The following is a 14,295-nucleotide window of genomic DNA, read 5'->3' as shown; positions in this document are numbered from 1 at the left end:
GGTCTGTGGAATGTGAACTATTTCCTCCCTGAGTTGATGCAGGAGGTGAAATAGATTTGGGATCTTGGCAAGATTCAAGGAGAAGGCAGCATGTGAGCAAATCGTAAAGGCCAAGTGTGAAGTGGCCCTTCCCAGCTATGCTTCCTACACTCAACACCCGCCATCTTGGGGCAGGCAGGCAGGGCAGGGCCAGGAGGTGGGTGGACAGACGGATATCAGGCAGAGACCACCCAGGGCTTCATCGCGGTGCTTCCCTCCAGCCCACTGGGCCCCCTCCCTGCTGCTCCAACTGTCCTTAACTTTCCTTCCCAATTCCCCTCTTGTGCCATTATCTTGCCCTTAGCCTGAGGAGTCACAGAAAACTGACCAATCCAAGCAAAGGCCAGACAGGCATCCACCAATCTCAGTAAAGGACAGTTCAGGGTATTCCCCAATCCAAGTGAAGGGCAGGTAGAGGAGCCACCAATCAGAACAAAGGACAGACTATTTTCTCTAAGGCCCCTGGGGAGGGAGCTGGGGATCAGTCCAGAGCAGGAAGAAGACCGAGGCCGGAGATCCAGAGAGGTAGGTTCTGGATCTGCCTCTGTCCTGACTGGCTGGCTGACCACAGATGGGGCATTGCTTTTTTTTGAGCCTCAGTTTCCTCATCTGTCAAATGGGGAGACTTAGCTGTCCTAAGCCTGTGGCTTTGAGACATGTCTCCCCGGACATCAGAGCTCACTCTGTCACCTTGGCCCCTCTTCTCCAACTTCCACACTACACACACAAACTCCATCAGAGGGCAGGGCCCTCCACTTAGCTTGTCCTTCCCCACTGCCTCCAGGCAGAAACAAACCTAAAGCAGCACTACCTTCTGGGGCCAAGCCCTTGGAACCACTGTCTGAGAAGCCTGGGTTGGCAGACTTTATTTCAGGATTATCTGGGACATCAGCTCTTCCTCGCCTCTTTAGTTGGCAGAATTGACCTAGAAAGGCCACAGTGGCCAACATGTTGCTGAGCCCTGGACCTGTGAATCCATTAGAAGTATCTGCACCTGTGTGAACCCATATGTGTACCTGGAGGGTGTCTGAAGGCAGGCTGGGGTGTTTCTGTGAGAATATGATGGTCTATGATTGGCTAGCCAGATATGTGTGGTGCTGAGAGTGTGTGAGCTATGATGAGGAGTGCCTTAGGATCAAAGGACAGTTGATCCAATTTGGGGAATGTATTGTGGAGTTGGCAGCTCCTGGTGTCCTAGGATGGAGACACATCTTCGTGACTGAAATGTGTCTTCACTTGAGCAGTGGAAGGGATCAAAGGGAGGTTGGGGGTTGGAGAAGACAGTGCCATTTGAAGAGAAAGCCCACCACTGCTCCCTCAACCTGGAACACAGGACTGGGTGGGAATGGGAGTCAGGGTAGGGAAGGAAACTGAAGCCAAGAAAATGCAAGGTGAAATCTGGAGCCAAAGCCCAGACCGTAGGCTTCATTTGGACTCCAGTGCAGGACTCCCCTCTGTAGCCTCTCTGAAAAATGGGCATCTAGCCAATTTTTGCATACCCCCGCAAGTATGGGGAGCTCAGTTCCTCACCTCTCTTCTAGTGGCCTCTGCCTATGTAGCAAGGTTCTACCTGGAAGATATTTCACCCCCCTGGGCCAGGGTCAGCCTCCTATGAAATCCTGTGAATCTCCAGGCTGTCTCTGGGGCCACAGAGTCCAGTCGCCCTGCCCAGGAAAGCTGAGATATTGGAGTCAAATAATGAGCCCCCTGGATCTGTTCTGCTGCAGACAAGGCATCCCCAGTTTCTCCATGCAGGACTTGGTTTATTATTCTCTCTTTACATACGCCACCTCCTTTGAATGAGTCTCTTCTTGTCCTTACCTGGGACATAGTGCACTGGGGATGATCTAATCAGCCCATGGACATGGACGAACTCTCATCTTCCCCAGTTAGGGTAACATCTTTATTAACATGCGCTTGCAATCTCAGTGTTTTAATATATTACCAGCCACATTTATGCTGTGGGCTCATACTGAGCTTGTGGCCCAATAAGAGCCTCAGGCTCACATCACTTTTACAGGAATGGGGGCCACGCCATGTGTCTTCCATCCTACAATTAATCACTGGGCTCTATGAACACAGACTGAGCCATCCACAAGGAAGACATCAGAAAAAACTTGCAGGGGCTAGTGGGGAGGGCCTGGCTGAGTGGATGGTATGAGTCACAGTCCTGCTTTGGCCCTGGATCCTCTGTTCTGTTACCTTTCTCTTTGATCCCCATGGTTTTGGCCAAGTTAATAGAGCGAGAAGCAGGGACCTTTCTTGTCTTGGTTCCGGCTCTCCAAGGACGAGGCCTGTTCCTGGGACAGGAAGGCTGTGAGGCAGTCAAGGCTGAGTTCTCCTTCCCCTTCTATCTCGCCAGGGGCTGGCCTCACTGTGTTTCTTGAATCTTGTGGGCTCATGTACCCCATGGACTCTTGTTACTCCCAGCCCCTCACTAGGATGAAAAATGAGATGGTGCAAGACCACCTCCCTCCTCGGGAAACTGAATGGGACCCAGGTTCAGCAAATGTTTCGCTGAGCACCTGTGTGTGTGGGCACTCAGTTTCATTTCATCATCACATCAACCTGTAGGGGGAGATAGCCTTAGTTGCCCCCAGTTTACAGATAGAAGACTGAGGCTCAGTGACTTGACCGAGATTCACACTGCTTATAAGTAGTGGAGCTAGAATTCCAATTTGGAGCTTTTTGTTGACTTGTTTCGTTTTATATTAATGCAGAAGCTTGCACTTTCCCTGCTATGCCTGAGTTGTCCATGGCTGAAGGACAAGAGACCTAGGGTCTAGGTCTAGGTCTTGACCTCTTGACTTACTGTGAGTTCTTTGCTAAGTCCCTGACCCTTCTCTAAGCCCCAGACCCCTCATTGTAAGATGAAGGGACTTGGACATTTTAAGACCTTAAGACTTGTTGGGGAAATAAAAGAAGACTGGTTGGATTCTGAGTTCCTAAGATCCTGGGATTCAAGTGTCTGCTAGCCTTAGGCCCTGGTTTAAGCTGAGAGTTTGTATTCCCAGCCCCCTGGGTAGGGGCGCTGTCCTGGCCTGCCTGGCAAAGGCCCTCACTGCCCTTTCCTCTCTTCCAGGATGCTTTGCTGAGCCTGGGCTCTGTCATCGACATTGCAGGCTTGCAACAGGCTGTCAAGGAGGCCCTGTCAGCTGTGCTTCCCAAAGTGGTACGTGCCTTGTTCCATACTTTCCTGCCCCTTAAGCCTTTGCCCAGCTCCTCTTAACCTACAGGGTTGAGAAGGAAAGAAGAAGCAGGGTCTCTGCCCAGAGGACTCTCATGGGGAAGTGAAGGGTATGGGCGAGTGTTTAAGAGGGCTTCCTGGAGGAGGAGGACTAAAACTCAGCCCCAGTGAATGAACTGATATGGGAATTCTGGAATGTCTGGGACAGAAGGGGCATTAGAGTGTAATTGGAAAGATCATGTCTCAGATTATGGAATGGATTCACTTAGAATAATAACCTAATGGATTCACTAGGTAGGACCTAGTGAGTCACGTGAGGTTTGGAATATGTATAGCAGGAAGGATTGAGAGTAGAGATGCAGAAGAACTTCCTTGGTATCAGCTGTGTGCTGGAATGGGGCTCTGCCTTGATAAATAGATCTGTGCTGAGTTCAGGTGTCCTGTCTAGAGTCAGGAGCCTGGATAAGATGTCCTCTAGAAGCCTCCAGAAGCCTTTAAGCTTCTCTCTGACCCATCCCAACACCATAGATGAGGTTGCACACTGGGAACATGTGGAGGGTGGCTGCTTGGGCCCCTGGTCACCTGGTCAGCATGGTTTCCTGGGCCTGGAGTGCCTGGATGAGAAGACTGTGCTCCTCTTCAGTTGCCCCAGGCCACTCCTCAACTCAGCTCCCATGGTCACTATGCATCCCTTATGCAGGAGGATGAATGAACTGGCTCTCAAGACACAAAGCAGCAGTGTATCAGTTGTGCCAGACAGAAGGGAGCAGGGGACTGTCAGTCTGGGGAGGGGGGCTCTGACACCCTAAGAGGCATGGGAGACTTACCAGAAGAGGAAATGCCTAAACTGAGTCCCATAGCCTGGGGTGTTCCCTCCTCTACCCTAGACAATAGCCACCAGCAGAGCCTACTGTGTCTGAATCTGCTGGATGAATGATCCACCCAAGGCCCAGAGAGGGAGGACACTTCCCCCAAGGTCACACAGCATGACAGGAACAAATGGGGCTTGGCACCTAAGCATCCCCATTCTCTTTCCTCAGCTCTGTCTTTTCAAAACCTCCTGGAAGTTCAGAGCCCAGGAGGAAGACTAATGAGTGAGCTTTATTGAGCGTGAAATTGGTAGGAAGTGGGTGGTGTGTTGGCTCCCAAAATAAATCCTCCCGGAGATGGGATTGAGGCAACATCTGGCCTGGGATGGAGAAACATCTGGAAAAGAAGAGGTGGGGAGGTTGGCAGGTCAGCATCCACGAGGCTGCCTTGGGGGTGGGGAGGAGGAGGGTCTTCACAGGCAGGATGCTGGTGGTGCCAGCAGAGATGCCCTTGTACTAGATTAATTGTATCCCCAAAGCAGGGGGCCAGGAAAACAGCTCCGGTCCAGGTGACTAGATCCCTGGGACAGTGGGAAGTGTTGGTCTTGGTCCACCCCAAAGACCTGCATGAGCTAGGGAAGCCCTGACTTTGGGGAGGGAGCCCTGTCTTGACTGCATGGAGGAGCTCAACTCTCCAAAGAGGGGTGGGGAGACTCCAGGGAGGGGAGCTGCTGGCACCTGGCTCCCTCATCAGCACCCATTGTGGCAGGCAGCCGCAAATGCAGATGGGACTGATGTGTCTGAAATGATTCCTCCTTCTCTCCAGTAAACTCAGCTAATTTTAACCCAGAGGGCTGTGAGTGATGGGTGGAGGCAGACGGACACCCGGAAGTGAAGTGAGGATGTGCGTGCCTGCCTGCTTGCCACCCTCGGATTGCCTGCCCCTCTCTCTGCCAGGGCAAGACTCTGGGTGCTGGGTAGTGTCTTAACTTTTTTGGGGGACCAAATCCTACAGGCCCCTCCTAGGCTGAGTAAAGGGTTGGTTGACAGGAGGAGGCTGAATATAGATGAGGTGTGAGGGCCTCCTTCCCACCGATTTCTTCATCCCTGAACTCCCCTACTAGACCCTCACCTGGGAAGACAAGGGGGCCCGGGTCTTCCTGTGTCTGCCCCGCTCACCCTCCACAGGTCCTGTCATTTCTGGCCTATGCCACTTCTGAGCTTGGCTCAGGTTCTCTGGAGGTGGGACTGGGGCATCTCCTGGGGGTTGGCTGGCTGGGGACAGCCAAGGACAACAAGAGTGTCTGACATGGTTGTGGACTCTCACAGCTGTGAAAGGCAATGGCTTCTGAGAAGGACTCCACACTTACTTTAACGGAGCTTCAGTGTCACCACCTCCAGAAGCCCTCCCTGATACCGTCAGCAGAGAGGACAAGCCCTCCATTCTCCCACTGAGAAAACAATGCCTCTCGGGATACTGAGCTGGGCATATGGGTACCCCCTTGATGGGGTGTAGGCTCTGCTGAGCACCTGGGTCTCTCTCATCACATGCGACTCCAGCAGTGGAGATGCTCTGCAGACAGGTTGGCTGTGGGTCTCTAAGAATGGCCAGTCCCCCTTGGAGGGAATGTGGATTTTCTCTTGTGGGTCAGTGAGGGCAACTGCTTCTGCCAAGACATGGTCTGCAACTGAAACCAAGACTGCTCTGGGGGGCAGTTCCTGACAGTCCAGTGGTTAGGACTCTGTGCTTTCACTGCTGAGGGTGCAGGTTCAATCCCTGGACGGGGAACTAAAATCCTGCACACTGAGTGGCATGTCCCCCCACCCCCAAACAAAGGACTGCCCTGGGTCCTTAGGGAGGGTGGATTGACAAGCTGCAGATTTGATATGCTTCAAACAGAGCTTTGATCTCACTCTGGGGAGTGATCATTCCAAAATACAAATCAGCTCCTGTCTCACAGGGCTCACCAGCTCCTCCCTCCCCAGCAGCAGTCCCTCTCCCCAACGAAACCCTCCCCAAGCTCCCTTCCCACTCAGCACCCCTGATCCCAAACCCACCTCCTGTGCCACCCCCCGGCCCCGCCACTGTCGGTTCCATCAATGCTTTGGACTCTGTACACCTACCTACCTATTATTAATACTTGGCCCAGAAGCCATTCTCACCCACTCCCTTTTGTTGTTGTTCAGTTGCTTATTTGTGTCCGACTCTTTTGCGACCCCCATGGACTGCAGCACACCAGGATTCCCTGTCCTCTTCCATCTCCATCTCCAACCCACTCCCTAAATATGTCTAATTCCCATGTCAATTACAACTTTAAAGTCACTCCCTCCAAGAAGTCCTCCTGGCTTGGCTCACAGTGTATGATTTCTTGGTTGTGTATCTGAAGTAGGAGGGAAGATACCCTCTTCCCTGCAGAGCCTCTTCTGCAGTATGGCCCCAAGTGGACGCTCAGTTATTGTCTGTTGAGGCTGCAGTCTCTGCAGGGAAATATCTCAGGGTTGTGGAGTATTGGCAGGTTGTGGTCTGTTCCTTCAGCTCATCAGACCCTCCCCAGGAGAGTGAAGTGCTGAGATCACAGGGGAGTTTTTCTACCCTGGCTGCACTTAGAATCACCTGGGGAGTAATGACGGACAAACAGATGCCTACGACCTTGTCACCCAGACCTGTGTCAGACTGGAAGTGGGTGGTGGGAGGGCCTTTCCTCTGGATCTCATGAGTGCCTTCTGTTCTAGGAGACAGTCTACACCTACCTGCTGGACGGGGAATCCCGGCTGGTGTGTGAGGAGCCCCGCCATGAGCTGCCCCAGGAGGGGAAAGTGCGGTGAGCTGCTCTCCACCCATTGCCCCCTCACATGGTCAAGGGAGACCACAAGGTCTGGCCTCACCCTCCCCATCTGACCTTGACCTTAGCCTCCCTGCCAGCTGGGGTTCCCTGGCTGGATCACCGGCTGCAGCATAGAGGGGAGAAGCACTGTCTTCTCTTGTGTTGTGTTTGGAGAGTGGATGACACAGGGAAAGTGCCAACTGCTAGATTTCCTCCTGGAGAGCTATTCTAAACCACTGCAGCCTTCTTAGCTTGAGTCTCAAAAGGTCAGGGCTACAGTTTGTCAGCTAGAACCCCAGCAGGCAACGATAACTGCCTGCAGGTTCTCACAGAATCACAGAACTCGGAGTCACAGAATGCCGGACCGCATGGTGTCAACTCTGAGAATGGGGAGATCACAGACTACGTCCCGCTGTGGGTTCTGGAGCCTGGCTGCTTGGGTTCAAACCCCAGCTCCAGTTTACTATCCAGGGCAAGGGACTCAGCCTCTCTGTGCCCCGGTTTTCTTGCTTGTAAACTGGCGATAATAATAGTACTCATCTCGTAGTACTATTATGGGAGGATTCTTGGGAGGATTAAACGTTTAACACATGTAATGCCCTTAAAACTGTATCCATAATGAGTGCTAAATGTCTGTTTTTATTTTTATTATGGTAGAACATTGGAATCACTGACTTCAGGAACACGGGCTCAGTGCCCTATGGTCCCTTGGCACCTCTGAGCCTATTGAATTTAGCCTCCCTGTTTTCCAGATGAGCAGACATCGTGAGATGTGTCCAATGCCACATACTTGGTGTGAGGCACAGCCAGGTCTGGGACACGGTATCCTGGCTCCTGGCTGTCCAGGGGAGAGAGAAGGGAAATGGAGCTTGTCTGATGAGAAAGTGTGGATGGGCAGGAACTCTGGTCCAGAGGAGGGCAGGCCAAGGAGGATACGGGCACTGCCTTCTGAGTAGTACAGTGGTGTCATGGACCCAGGGAGCACAGGGTCGGGAGCTATAAGGGCTGGGTGGACACCAGTGGGGGGTGTTACCAGGAGGCAGCGCTCCACTCCAACATGTCAAACAGTCAGGGATGCGGCTTTTTCAGGTAGTAGCTGAGGTTGGCAAAACACCTGTCACAGAGGCCATGGAAAGAGCTGCTTTTGGGGGATGCCAGAGGTCCTGATACTGGGGATGCTGGTGGTCCTGAGACACCCCTCTCCTGACACGTGGAACCCTGGCTTCTTTGATGCTGTTTTATCCTCCGGCTGTTCCCCATGGAAGGGGCTGGTGCCTCTCCAATAGCTCTGAGCCTTCCCACCTCCTTTTCTCCCAGTCGATTTTCCCACAGGGTGGGCAGGTAGGTGACACTGTCCCCTTTAGCATCATTTGACAACTTCTCCTCTTGAGGACTGTGTGAACTAAGGCAGCCATGCTCTTCTCTGGCTTCTAGTGTCCCATCTGTAAGATGGCAGGATAGCCCTGGGAGGTCTTCAGAATCTTAAGGGAAAAAATGCTATAATGTCCCCTCTTCTCCTCTGAGCCTGTACCCCTACCCCTAATCCTCAAGAACTTTATTTAATATGAGCTTGTCTGATCTAGGAAGTTTCCTCGAGGCAGCCTGGGAAGGCTCTCCTGGCAGAGGGCTGCAGGATCGCAGACTCAAGACAGCAAGAAGGGAGCATCCTTCAGGGTCTGCATTGCTCCTTCTGAGCCTGCGTGAGCCGGGGTGGGGGTGGGCGCCTGCGGTCCAGGCATCTTTGAGGGGCTCAGATCCTCTGCAGCATCAGAAGCCCTTTCAGTATCCCCACTTCCGGCCACTTCAGATTCATTAAAGCCTTTGGTAAAGGTACCAAAAAAAAAAAAAAAAAGGCAATTAAAAGTAAATGTTCCAATGCCATTAGCTCAGAGTTGAGAGTGGAGAGGGGAAGACTGCTGGGACACAAGGCTCAGAAATCCTAGAAGGCTGAGGCGGCAAGGCGGGTGAGGGGGCAAGCGGGCGTCCCACCAGCAAGTATGGGGGCGAAGGTTCAGGCCAGTCCTCTCTTTTGAAATCTGTGCTCTGCCCACTCACCCACTCACTGCGTGTCTAGTGGTGAGCCCACCTCCTCGGCTTGGACTGAAGAGACAGAGGTTTGCGGAAGAGACAAGAGCACATGAATGCGAGTCAGACAGGCCTGGATTCTAGCCCTGCCCCATCCCTGCCCCACTGGGGCCCCTTCCAAGCCTGTTTTTTCATCTACAGAATGGAGAAAACAGTGGGCCCTGCCTATGGGCTTAATAAGATGCCAGGGCTTAGCCCAGGGCCAGCACACAGTAGGTGTTTAATGATTGCTGATTGCCCTCCACCCCCAAGTCCCAACGCATTTACTCATTGGGTGACCTTGAGAAAATTACTTCCCTCCCAGGGCCCTTCCGAAAGTGCCCTCTGTGGCTCTCTGAAGGGCCCTTTGGTGCGTCATCGGGAGACCAAGCACCAGCCCCAGCCCAAGGTGGAGCCTCTGCGCTGGCCCCAGTGGAGGGGGTGCTCCTCCAGGAAACCCTGGAGGGCCGGCAGGGCGGGCAAACAGCAGCAGGTGTGAAGTGAAGGCGGATCATAAAGACAGATAAGGGCCCAGGGTGGTGTGGGGAGGCAGGGTGGAGATGAGCCGGGGGAGTGAGGCGGCCCCACCGGCTACCCAGCCCTTCCTGTGATGCCCCGCACCCCTCCACGGGTTCACAGATGCCGTTTCGTCCCGGCATGAGTCCTGGGTTCCCTGCCTCCTTGTGCTTGCCGAGCTGTCTCCTCCCCCGCGAAGTCCTTCCGCGTACCTTCTCCACCCTGACCAGCCCATTTCCCTTCTCTGCCAGGGCCCAGCCCGAGGGCCGCTAGGAAGCCTGCTGCATAGATCCCCAGCACTAAGGAGGATTCAGTTTTCCAAAAAAGGTGTCTGGGCCTTGGCAGCCTCCCTAGGGGATGGGTCTGTCCAGGAGAAGAACCCTGGGCTGGGAGCCAGGACAACATGGCTGCCATCACAAGCTCATGCTGTCTCCCTGGGCCTCAGTCTAGCTATGTGCTCTGATAAGCTGGGGCACTGTGACGTCTGAGGGCTGCAGGCTCGGAATCCTGAGGCTGCAAGGGCGGGGCGGGGTTCTTCAGGGCTGGAGAGGGAGAATCCTGGAGGGCTGCCTGGGCGAGAGGCTTCCTGGAAGCCTTCTCTCTCTTCTCTGGGCCCCGCCTCAATCTCAGTCAGCCTATTTCAGTCCTCTTCTCATTGTGTCTCCTGCCATGTTAAAGCCTCTGATTACTCCCTGCTGAGTACAGTGAAAGCCTTTCTGACTAGAGCGGAGACACCGCCCACCCCGTTCCCAGCTGGCTGTCTCCCTCTGCCACCGTTTGGGGGGGCCCCGGGGCCCAACCTTGTAGAAATTTCTTCCTCAGAGTTGACTAGGCCCCCACTCACTGCAGAATCCGTCTGCCCCTCTGACTGACCTCAAGGGACACAGAGAACAGTCTGTTCCCATCTCTGTGAAGTCTCACATTCTGGGGGAGGGAGAGGGAGGCGGAAAGGAGGGTTGGGGTCTTGGCCTGAATCGTAATTTGTCTCCAAGAGGGATGAAAGATGAGAGTGAAGATGAGGACCCTGGAGGTGGGGGGCTCCGTCAGGGGAGGGAGGTCTCACCTAAGAAGGGGCTCAGAGGAGTGGAAGAGGGCCTGGTGCTCTTTCCAGGCCATTGACCCCACCAACAGAGAGCCTTTTCCTCTGCCCTCCACTAAGCAAATAGTTGTTAAAGGGACGGAACCATCATAAAATCCACGCCTGTTCCTCTCCCCACTCTGTGTCCATCTGTCTTTATCTTCACTGGGGCAGCCCATGACCACCCAGGCACCAGGACTGAGTCATTAGCCTTCAATCTGGACAGCTGGCCCCGGGGCTGTGGTGTTCCCTCCCCTCCAACATCATCCTGGTTGGAGGGGACAGTCAGGAGGGGAGAGGAGGCAGGGCGGGGGCGCTGAGTTGAGGGGACGTCATGGGGGATGTGGGGCTTCCCCGGTGGCTCAGCGATAAAGAATCCGCCTGCAGTGCAGGAGCCACAGTAGACATGGGTTGGGTCCCTCTGGGTCAGAAAAATCCCCTGGAGGAGGGCACGGCAACCCACTCCAGTATTCTTGCCTAGAGAATCCCATGGACAGAGGAGTCTGGCTGGATATAGTCCATAGGGTCTCAGAGAGTTGGACATGACTGAGTGACTTAGCAGGGAGACAGGCAGGCAGACATGAGTGGGGGATGTGAGCAGTAGATGAAGCCCCAGCCCTGACTGGGTGGAGGAGACACAGCCTTGGAGTCCCCTACCCACTTCCAGCATCTTTGAAACCTCTAGGGGTACAGCAGTTCTGGGAAGAGTGAGGCAGCAGAAAAGGGCTCATAGCAGGGTGGGTTGAGGTGAGCATGGCCTGGCACAGCCCTGCCCAGAGCTCTGGGATGTGGCTGGCCAGAAGAGGGTGGGTTACAGAGCAAAGTTCCGAGGTGTGGGGGAACTCCTGAGGGTGGAAGATCCTTGGAAGGCCCAGTGCTTGGTGGAAGATCTGGACCCAGTCAAGGCTCCAGCCTTGACCCTGCCCCAGCCCAGCCTCCCTTTTGCTGTTCCAGGGACGTCTGAGACTACAGGCCCTCACTGAGACCCAGTTTCTGTCTCTCAGATTTTCCCTCTCTAGTGAGAGTTTTACTCAGCAGCCAGCATGATCAGCCTGAAATTGAACCTGACCTTCACCTTGGCCTGTTCAAGTCCCTGGGCTCCCACTGTCCTCAGGATCAAGCCTAGCTCCTCAGGACCCTGGCCCTCTGCAGCCGCCTGGCCGGTGGACCATCCAGCAGACACACATTCTTTCTTTCCTCTGAGCCTTTGCCATGCAGTTCCCTCCACCTGCACTTCCTTTCCTGTCTGCCTTGATAGCATCTGTGTGTCCTCTAAGACTCAACTCAGGCATCTCCTCCTCCAGGAAGCCTTCTCCTTCTCTGATCCCACTTCTGTCCTGCATAGGGGTCAGCTGGGGCCTGCTCTTCCTTCCTTTGTCAGGCTCCCATCTCTGCACTCCGGCGTGGGTCTGTACTTCATTTGCTGGACGACACCATGACTCCTCCTCTTCTCTTGGTCTTCGATACCAAACCTGACACAGAGGGACTCTGTGGAATAAACAAATACTCTGTGGAATGGCTTTAAGCAGAATGTCCTCATAGTTAGGACATCTGCCCTGACTCTGGTGGGGGCTGGATTTAAGGGACCCGACAGGAGGCAGGAGGCGAGGAGAGAGGCTGTTGCAGGTCTAGGGGAGAGGTGTCTATTTGAGCCGGGCAGTGGCTTGGGAATGGAGGGCAGGGGAGAGCTGTGGGGATGCAGGGGTGGTGACTCACCCATTGGATGGGGAGGTGAGGAGAGGGAGACACCCAGGACAGTTTGAGGAAAGCTGCAGGGGACCCGGTGGATGGTTGTGCTACTTCCGGGGAAGTGGTGGAGAGGATAAGTTCCGATCAGGACTGCGGGGGTCTCTGACTATTTCAGGGAAACCCAGGGCAGGCCTTCAGCCAGACTTGGAGTCCTGGAGCTTAAGAGATTGGGGGCTGGAGAGTCATGAGACCATGAGCACCGAAGGGGAGTTTTGTGCAGAAGAAAAGCTCAGGGCAATTCCTTTATCAGGGTCCTGGCTTGAGGGCAGAGTGGGGAGGTAGGAGGAGAGAAGCCAGGGTAGCCCACAGTCTGGGGGTTGGGAAGAGAGGAGTCAGGGGTCAGTGAGATGAAGCTGCAGCACTTACTGACCAGCAGTGCAAGGACCAGCGCCACCTGGTGGCTGACTGGTAACTAGCTTATCTGAGGCCAAGAGATTGGGTGGGGTCCGCTACAAGGGGTCTGGCTGAGGGTCAACAAGGCCAGTCCCTGTCTCCACGAAGCCCCAGCCTTTATCAACTTAGTCCCTCGGAAACGTGGCTGCCATTGCCTCCTGCCACCCTAGATCCCTGTTCCTTCCTGGGTGACTGGCACAGTTGGACAGCTCAAAACTGGAATCCGGCCCTCTAGAAACCTAAAAGGTCCAGGTGTGGGGGTTGGAAGGTGGGAGACACCAGTGGTCATCGTAGAATCTGAACCAAGGGACCAGGAGTGAATGGGTTGGATTCAGAATGTTGTATGACCCTGACTAAGGCATTCAGCCTCTTTGGTCCTTAATTTCTCTAGCTGCTGGGACCTGATCTGGGGACTCGCAGACTACCCCTCTCGTTTCCTCACCTGACCTTTGCTGGGCTCCCATGAGTGACTCCACATGCACACACCAGAGTCCCAGCCCTGCAAGCATCTCTTCTCTCCAGGCCAGGCAGTTCCTACAAACACAATTAAGTGGAGGCAGCATGAGGGATGAAGAACCCAGGACAATTAATCATCAGGGAGTGACATTTGGTGAAAACTCAGGTGCTTAATTAAGCAGGAAGAGCCAGAGGCTGGGGCAGGGGGGATGTGTGGTGAAGGCAGAGAGAAGCTCGTTCTTCCTACCATAGGCTCCCCTGTCTCAGTTCCCACCCCTGCCCCCATCACACCGATGCCCTATGCCTCCTTGACATTCACATCAGTCCTCGTTGGAGCCTCAGTCCCCTCTGGTCTTTAGGAAGACTCAAGGGTACTGGTTAGCAGTATGGGCTCTGGTGCCAAATGCCTGGGTTCAAGTCCAGGCTCTACCTCTTGCTAGCTGTGGGACTTCGGACAAGTTACTTAACCTCTCAGCACACTAGTTTCTCCACCTGAAAAATGGAAAAGATAATAGTATTTAATCTATGGGATCATTGGGAATTTATCTATGTAGGTTGACTGGACTTCATGGGCACATCAGTTCAGTTCAGTTCAGTTGCTCAGTCATGTCTGACTCTTTGCGACCCCATGGACTGCAGCACGCCAGGCCTCCCTGTCCATCACCAACTCCCAAAGTTTACTTAAACTCATGTCCATTGAGTCGGTGATGCCATCCAACCATCTCATCCTCTGTCATCCCCTTTTCTTCCCGCCTTCAATCTTTCTTAGCATCAGGGTCTTTTCCAATGAGTCAGTTCTTTGCATCAGGTGGCCAAAGTATTGAAGTTTCAGCTTCAGCATCAGTCCTTCCAATGAATATTCAGGACTAATTTCCTTTAGGATTGGCTGGTTGGATCTCCTTGCAGTCCAAGGGACTCTCAAGAGTCTTCTCCAACACCACAGTTCAAAAGCATCAATTCTTCAGCACTCAGCTTTCTTTATAGTCCAACTCTCACATCCATACATGACTACTGGAAAACCATAGCTTTGACTAGACCGACCTTTGTTGGCAAAGTAATGTCTCTGCTTTTTAATATGCACATAGGGATGCCTAATAAATTTCTGGAGTCCCCCTCCTGTGCTTAGCACCAAAAGTTGCTCCAGATGGTTTTCTGAAGATTCTGATGTTTCGATTTCTA

General features: G+C 53.7%; 1 protein-coding gene across 3 annotated transcripts in view; it reads left to right on the top strand.

Annotated features, from left to right (window-relative positions):
• PDE2A (phosphodiesterase 2A) overlaps positions 1-14,295 on the top strand; it is a 94,206-nt gene that overhangs the window by 57,343 nt on the left and 22,568 nt on the right. For all 3 annotated transcript variants that reach the window (XM_043481742.1, XM_043481741.1, XM_043481744.1), the window contains exons 3-4: positions 3,122-3,211; positions 6,769-6,857. In XM_043481742.1, coding sequence (XP_043337677.1) covers positions 3,122-3,211; positions 6,769-6,857 — 179 coding nt within the window. The remainder of the gene's footprint in view (positions 1-3,121; positions 3,212-6,768; positions 6,858-14,295) is intronic.

This window comes from Cervus canadensis, chromosome 11 (assembly GCF_019320065.1).
Source record: "Cervus canadensis isolate Bull #8, Minnesota chromosome 11, ASM1932006v1, whole genome shotgun sequence".
NCBI lineage: Eukaryota > Metazoa > Chordata > Mammalia > Artiodactyla > Cervidae > Cervus > Cervus canadensis.
The sequence above is the reverse complement of the archived record's forward strand: the minus strand, read 5'-3'. Positions and strand labels throughout refer to the sequence as shown.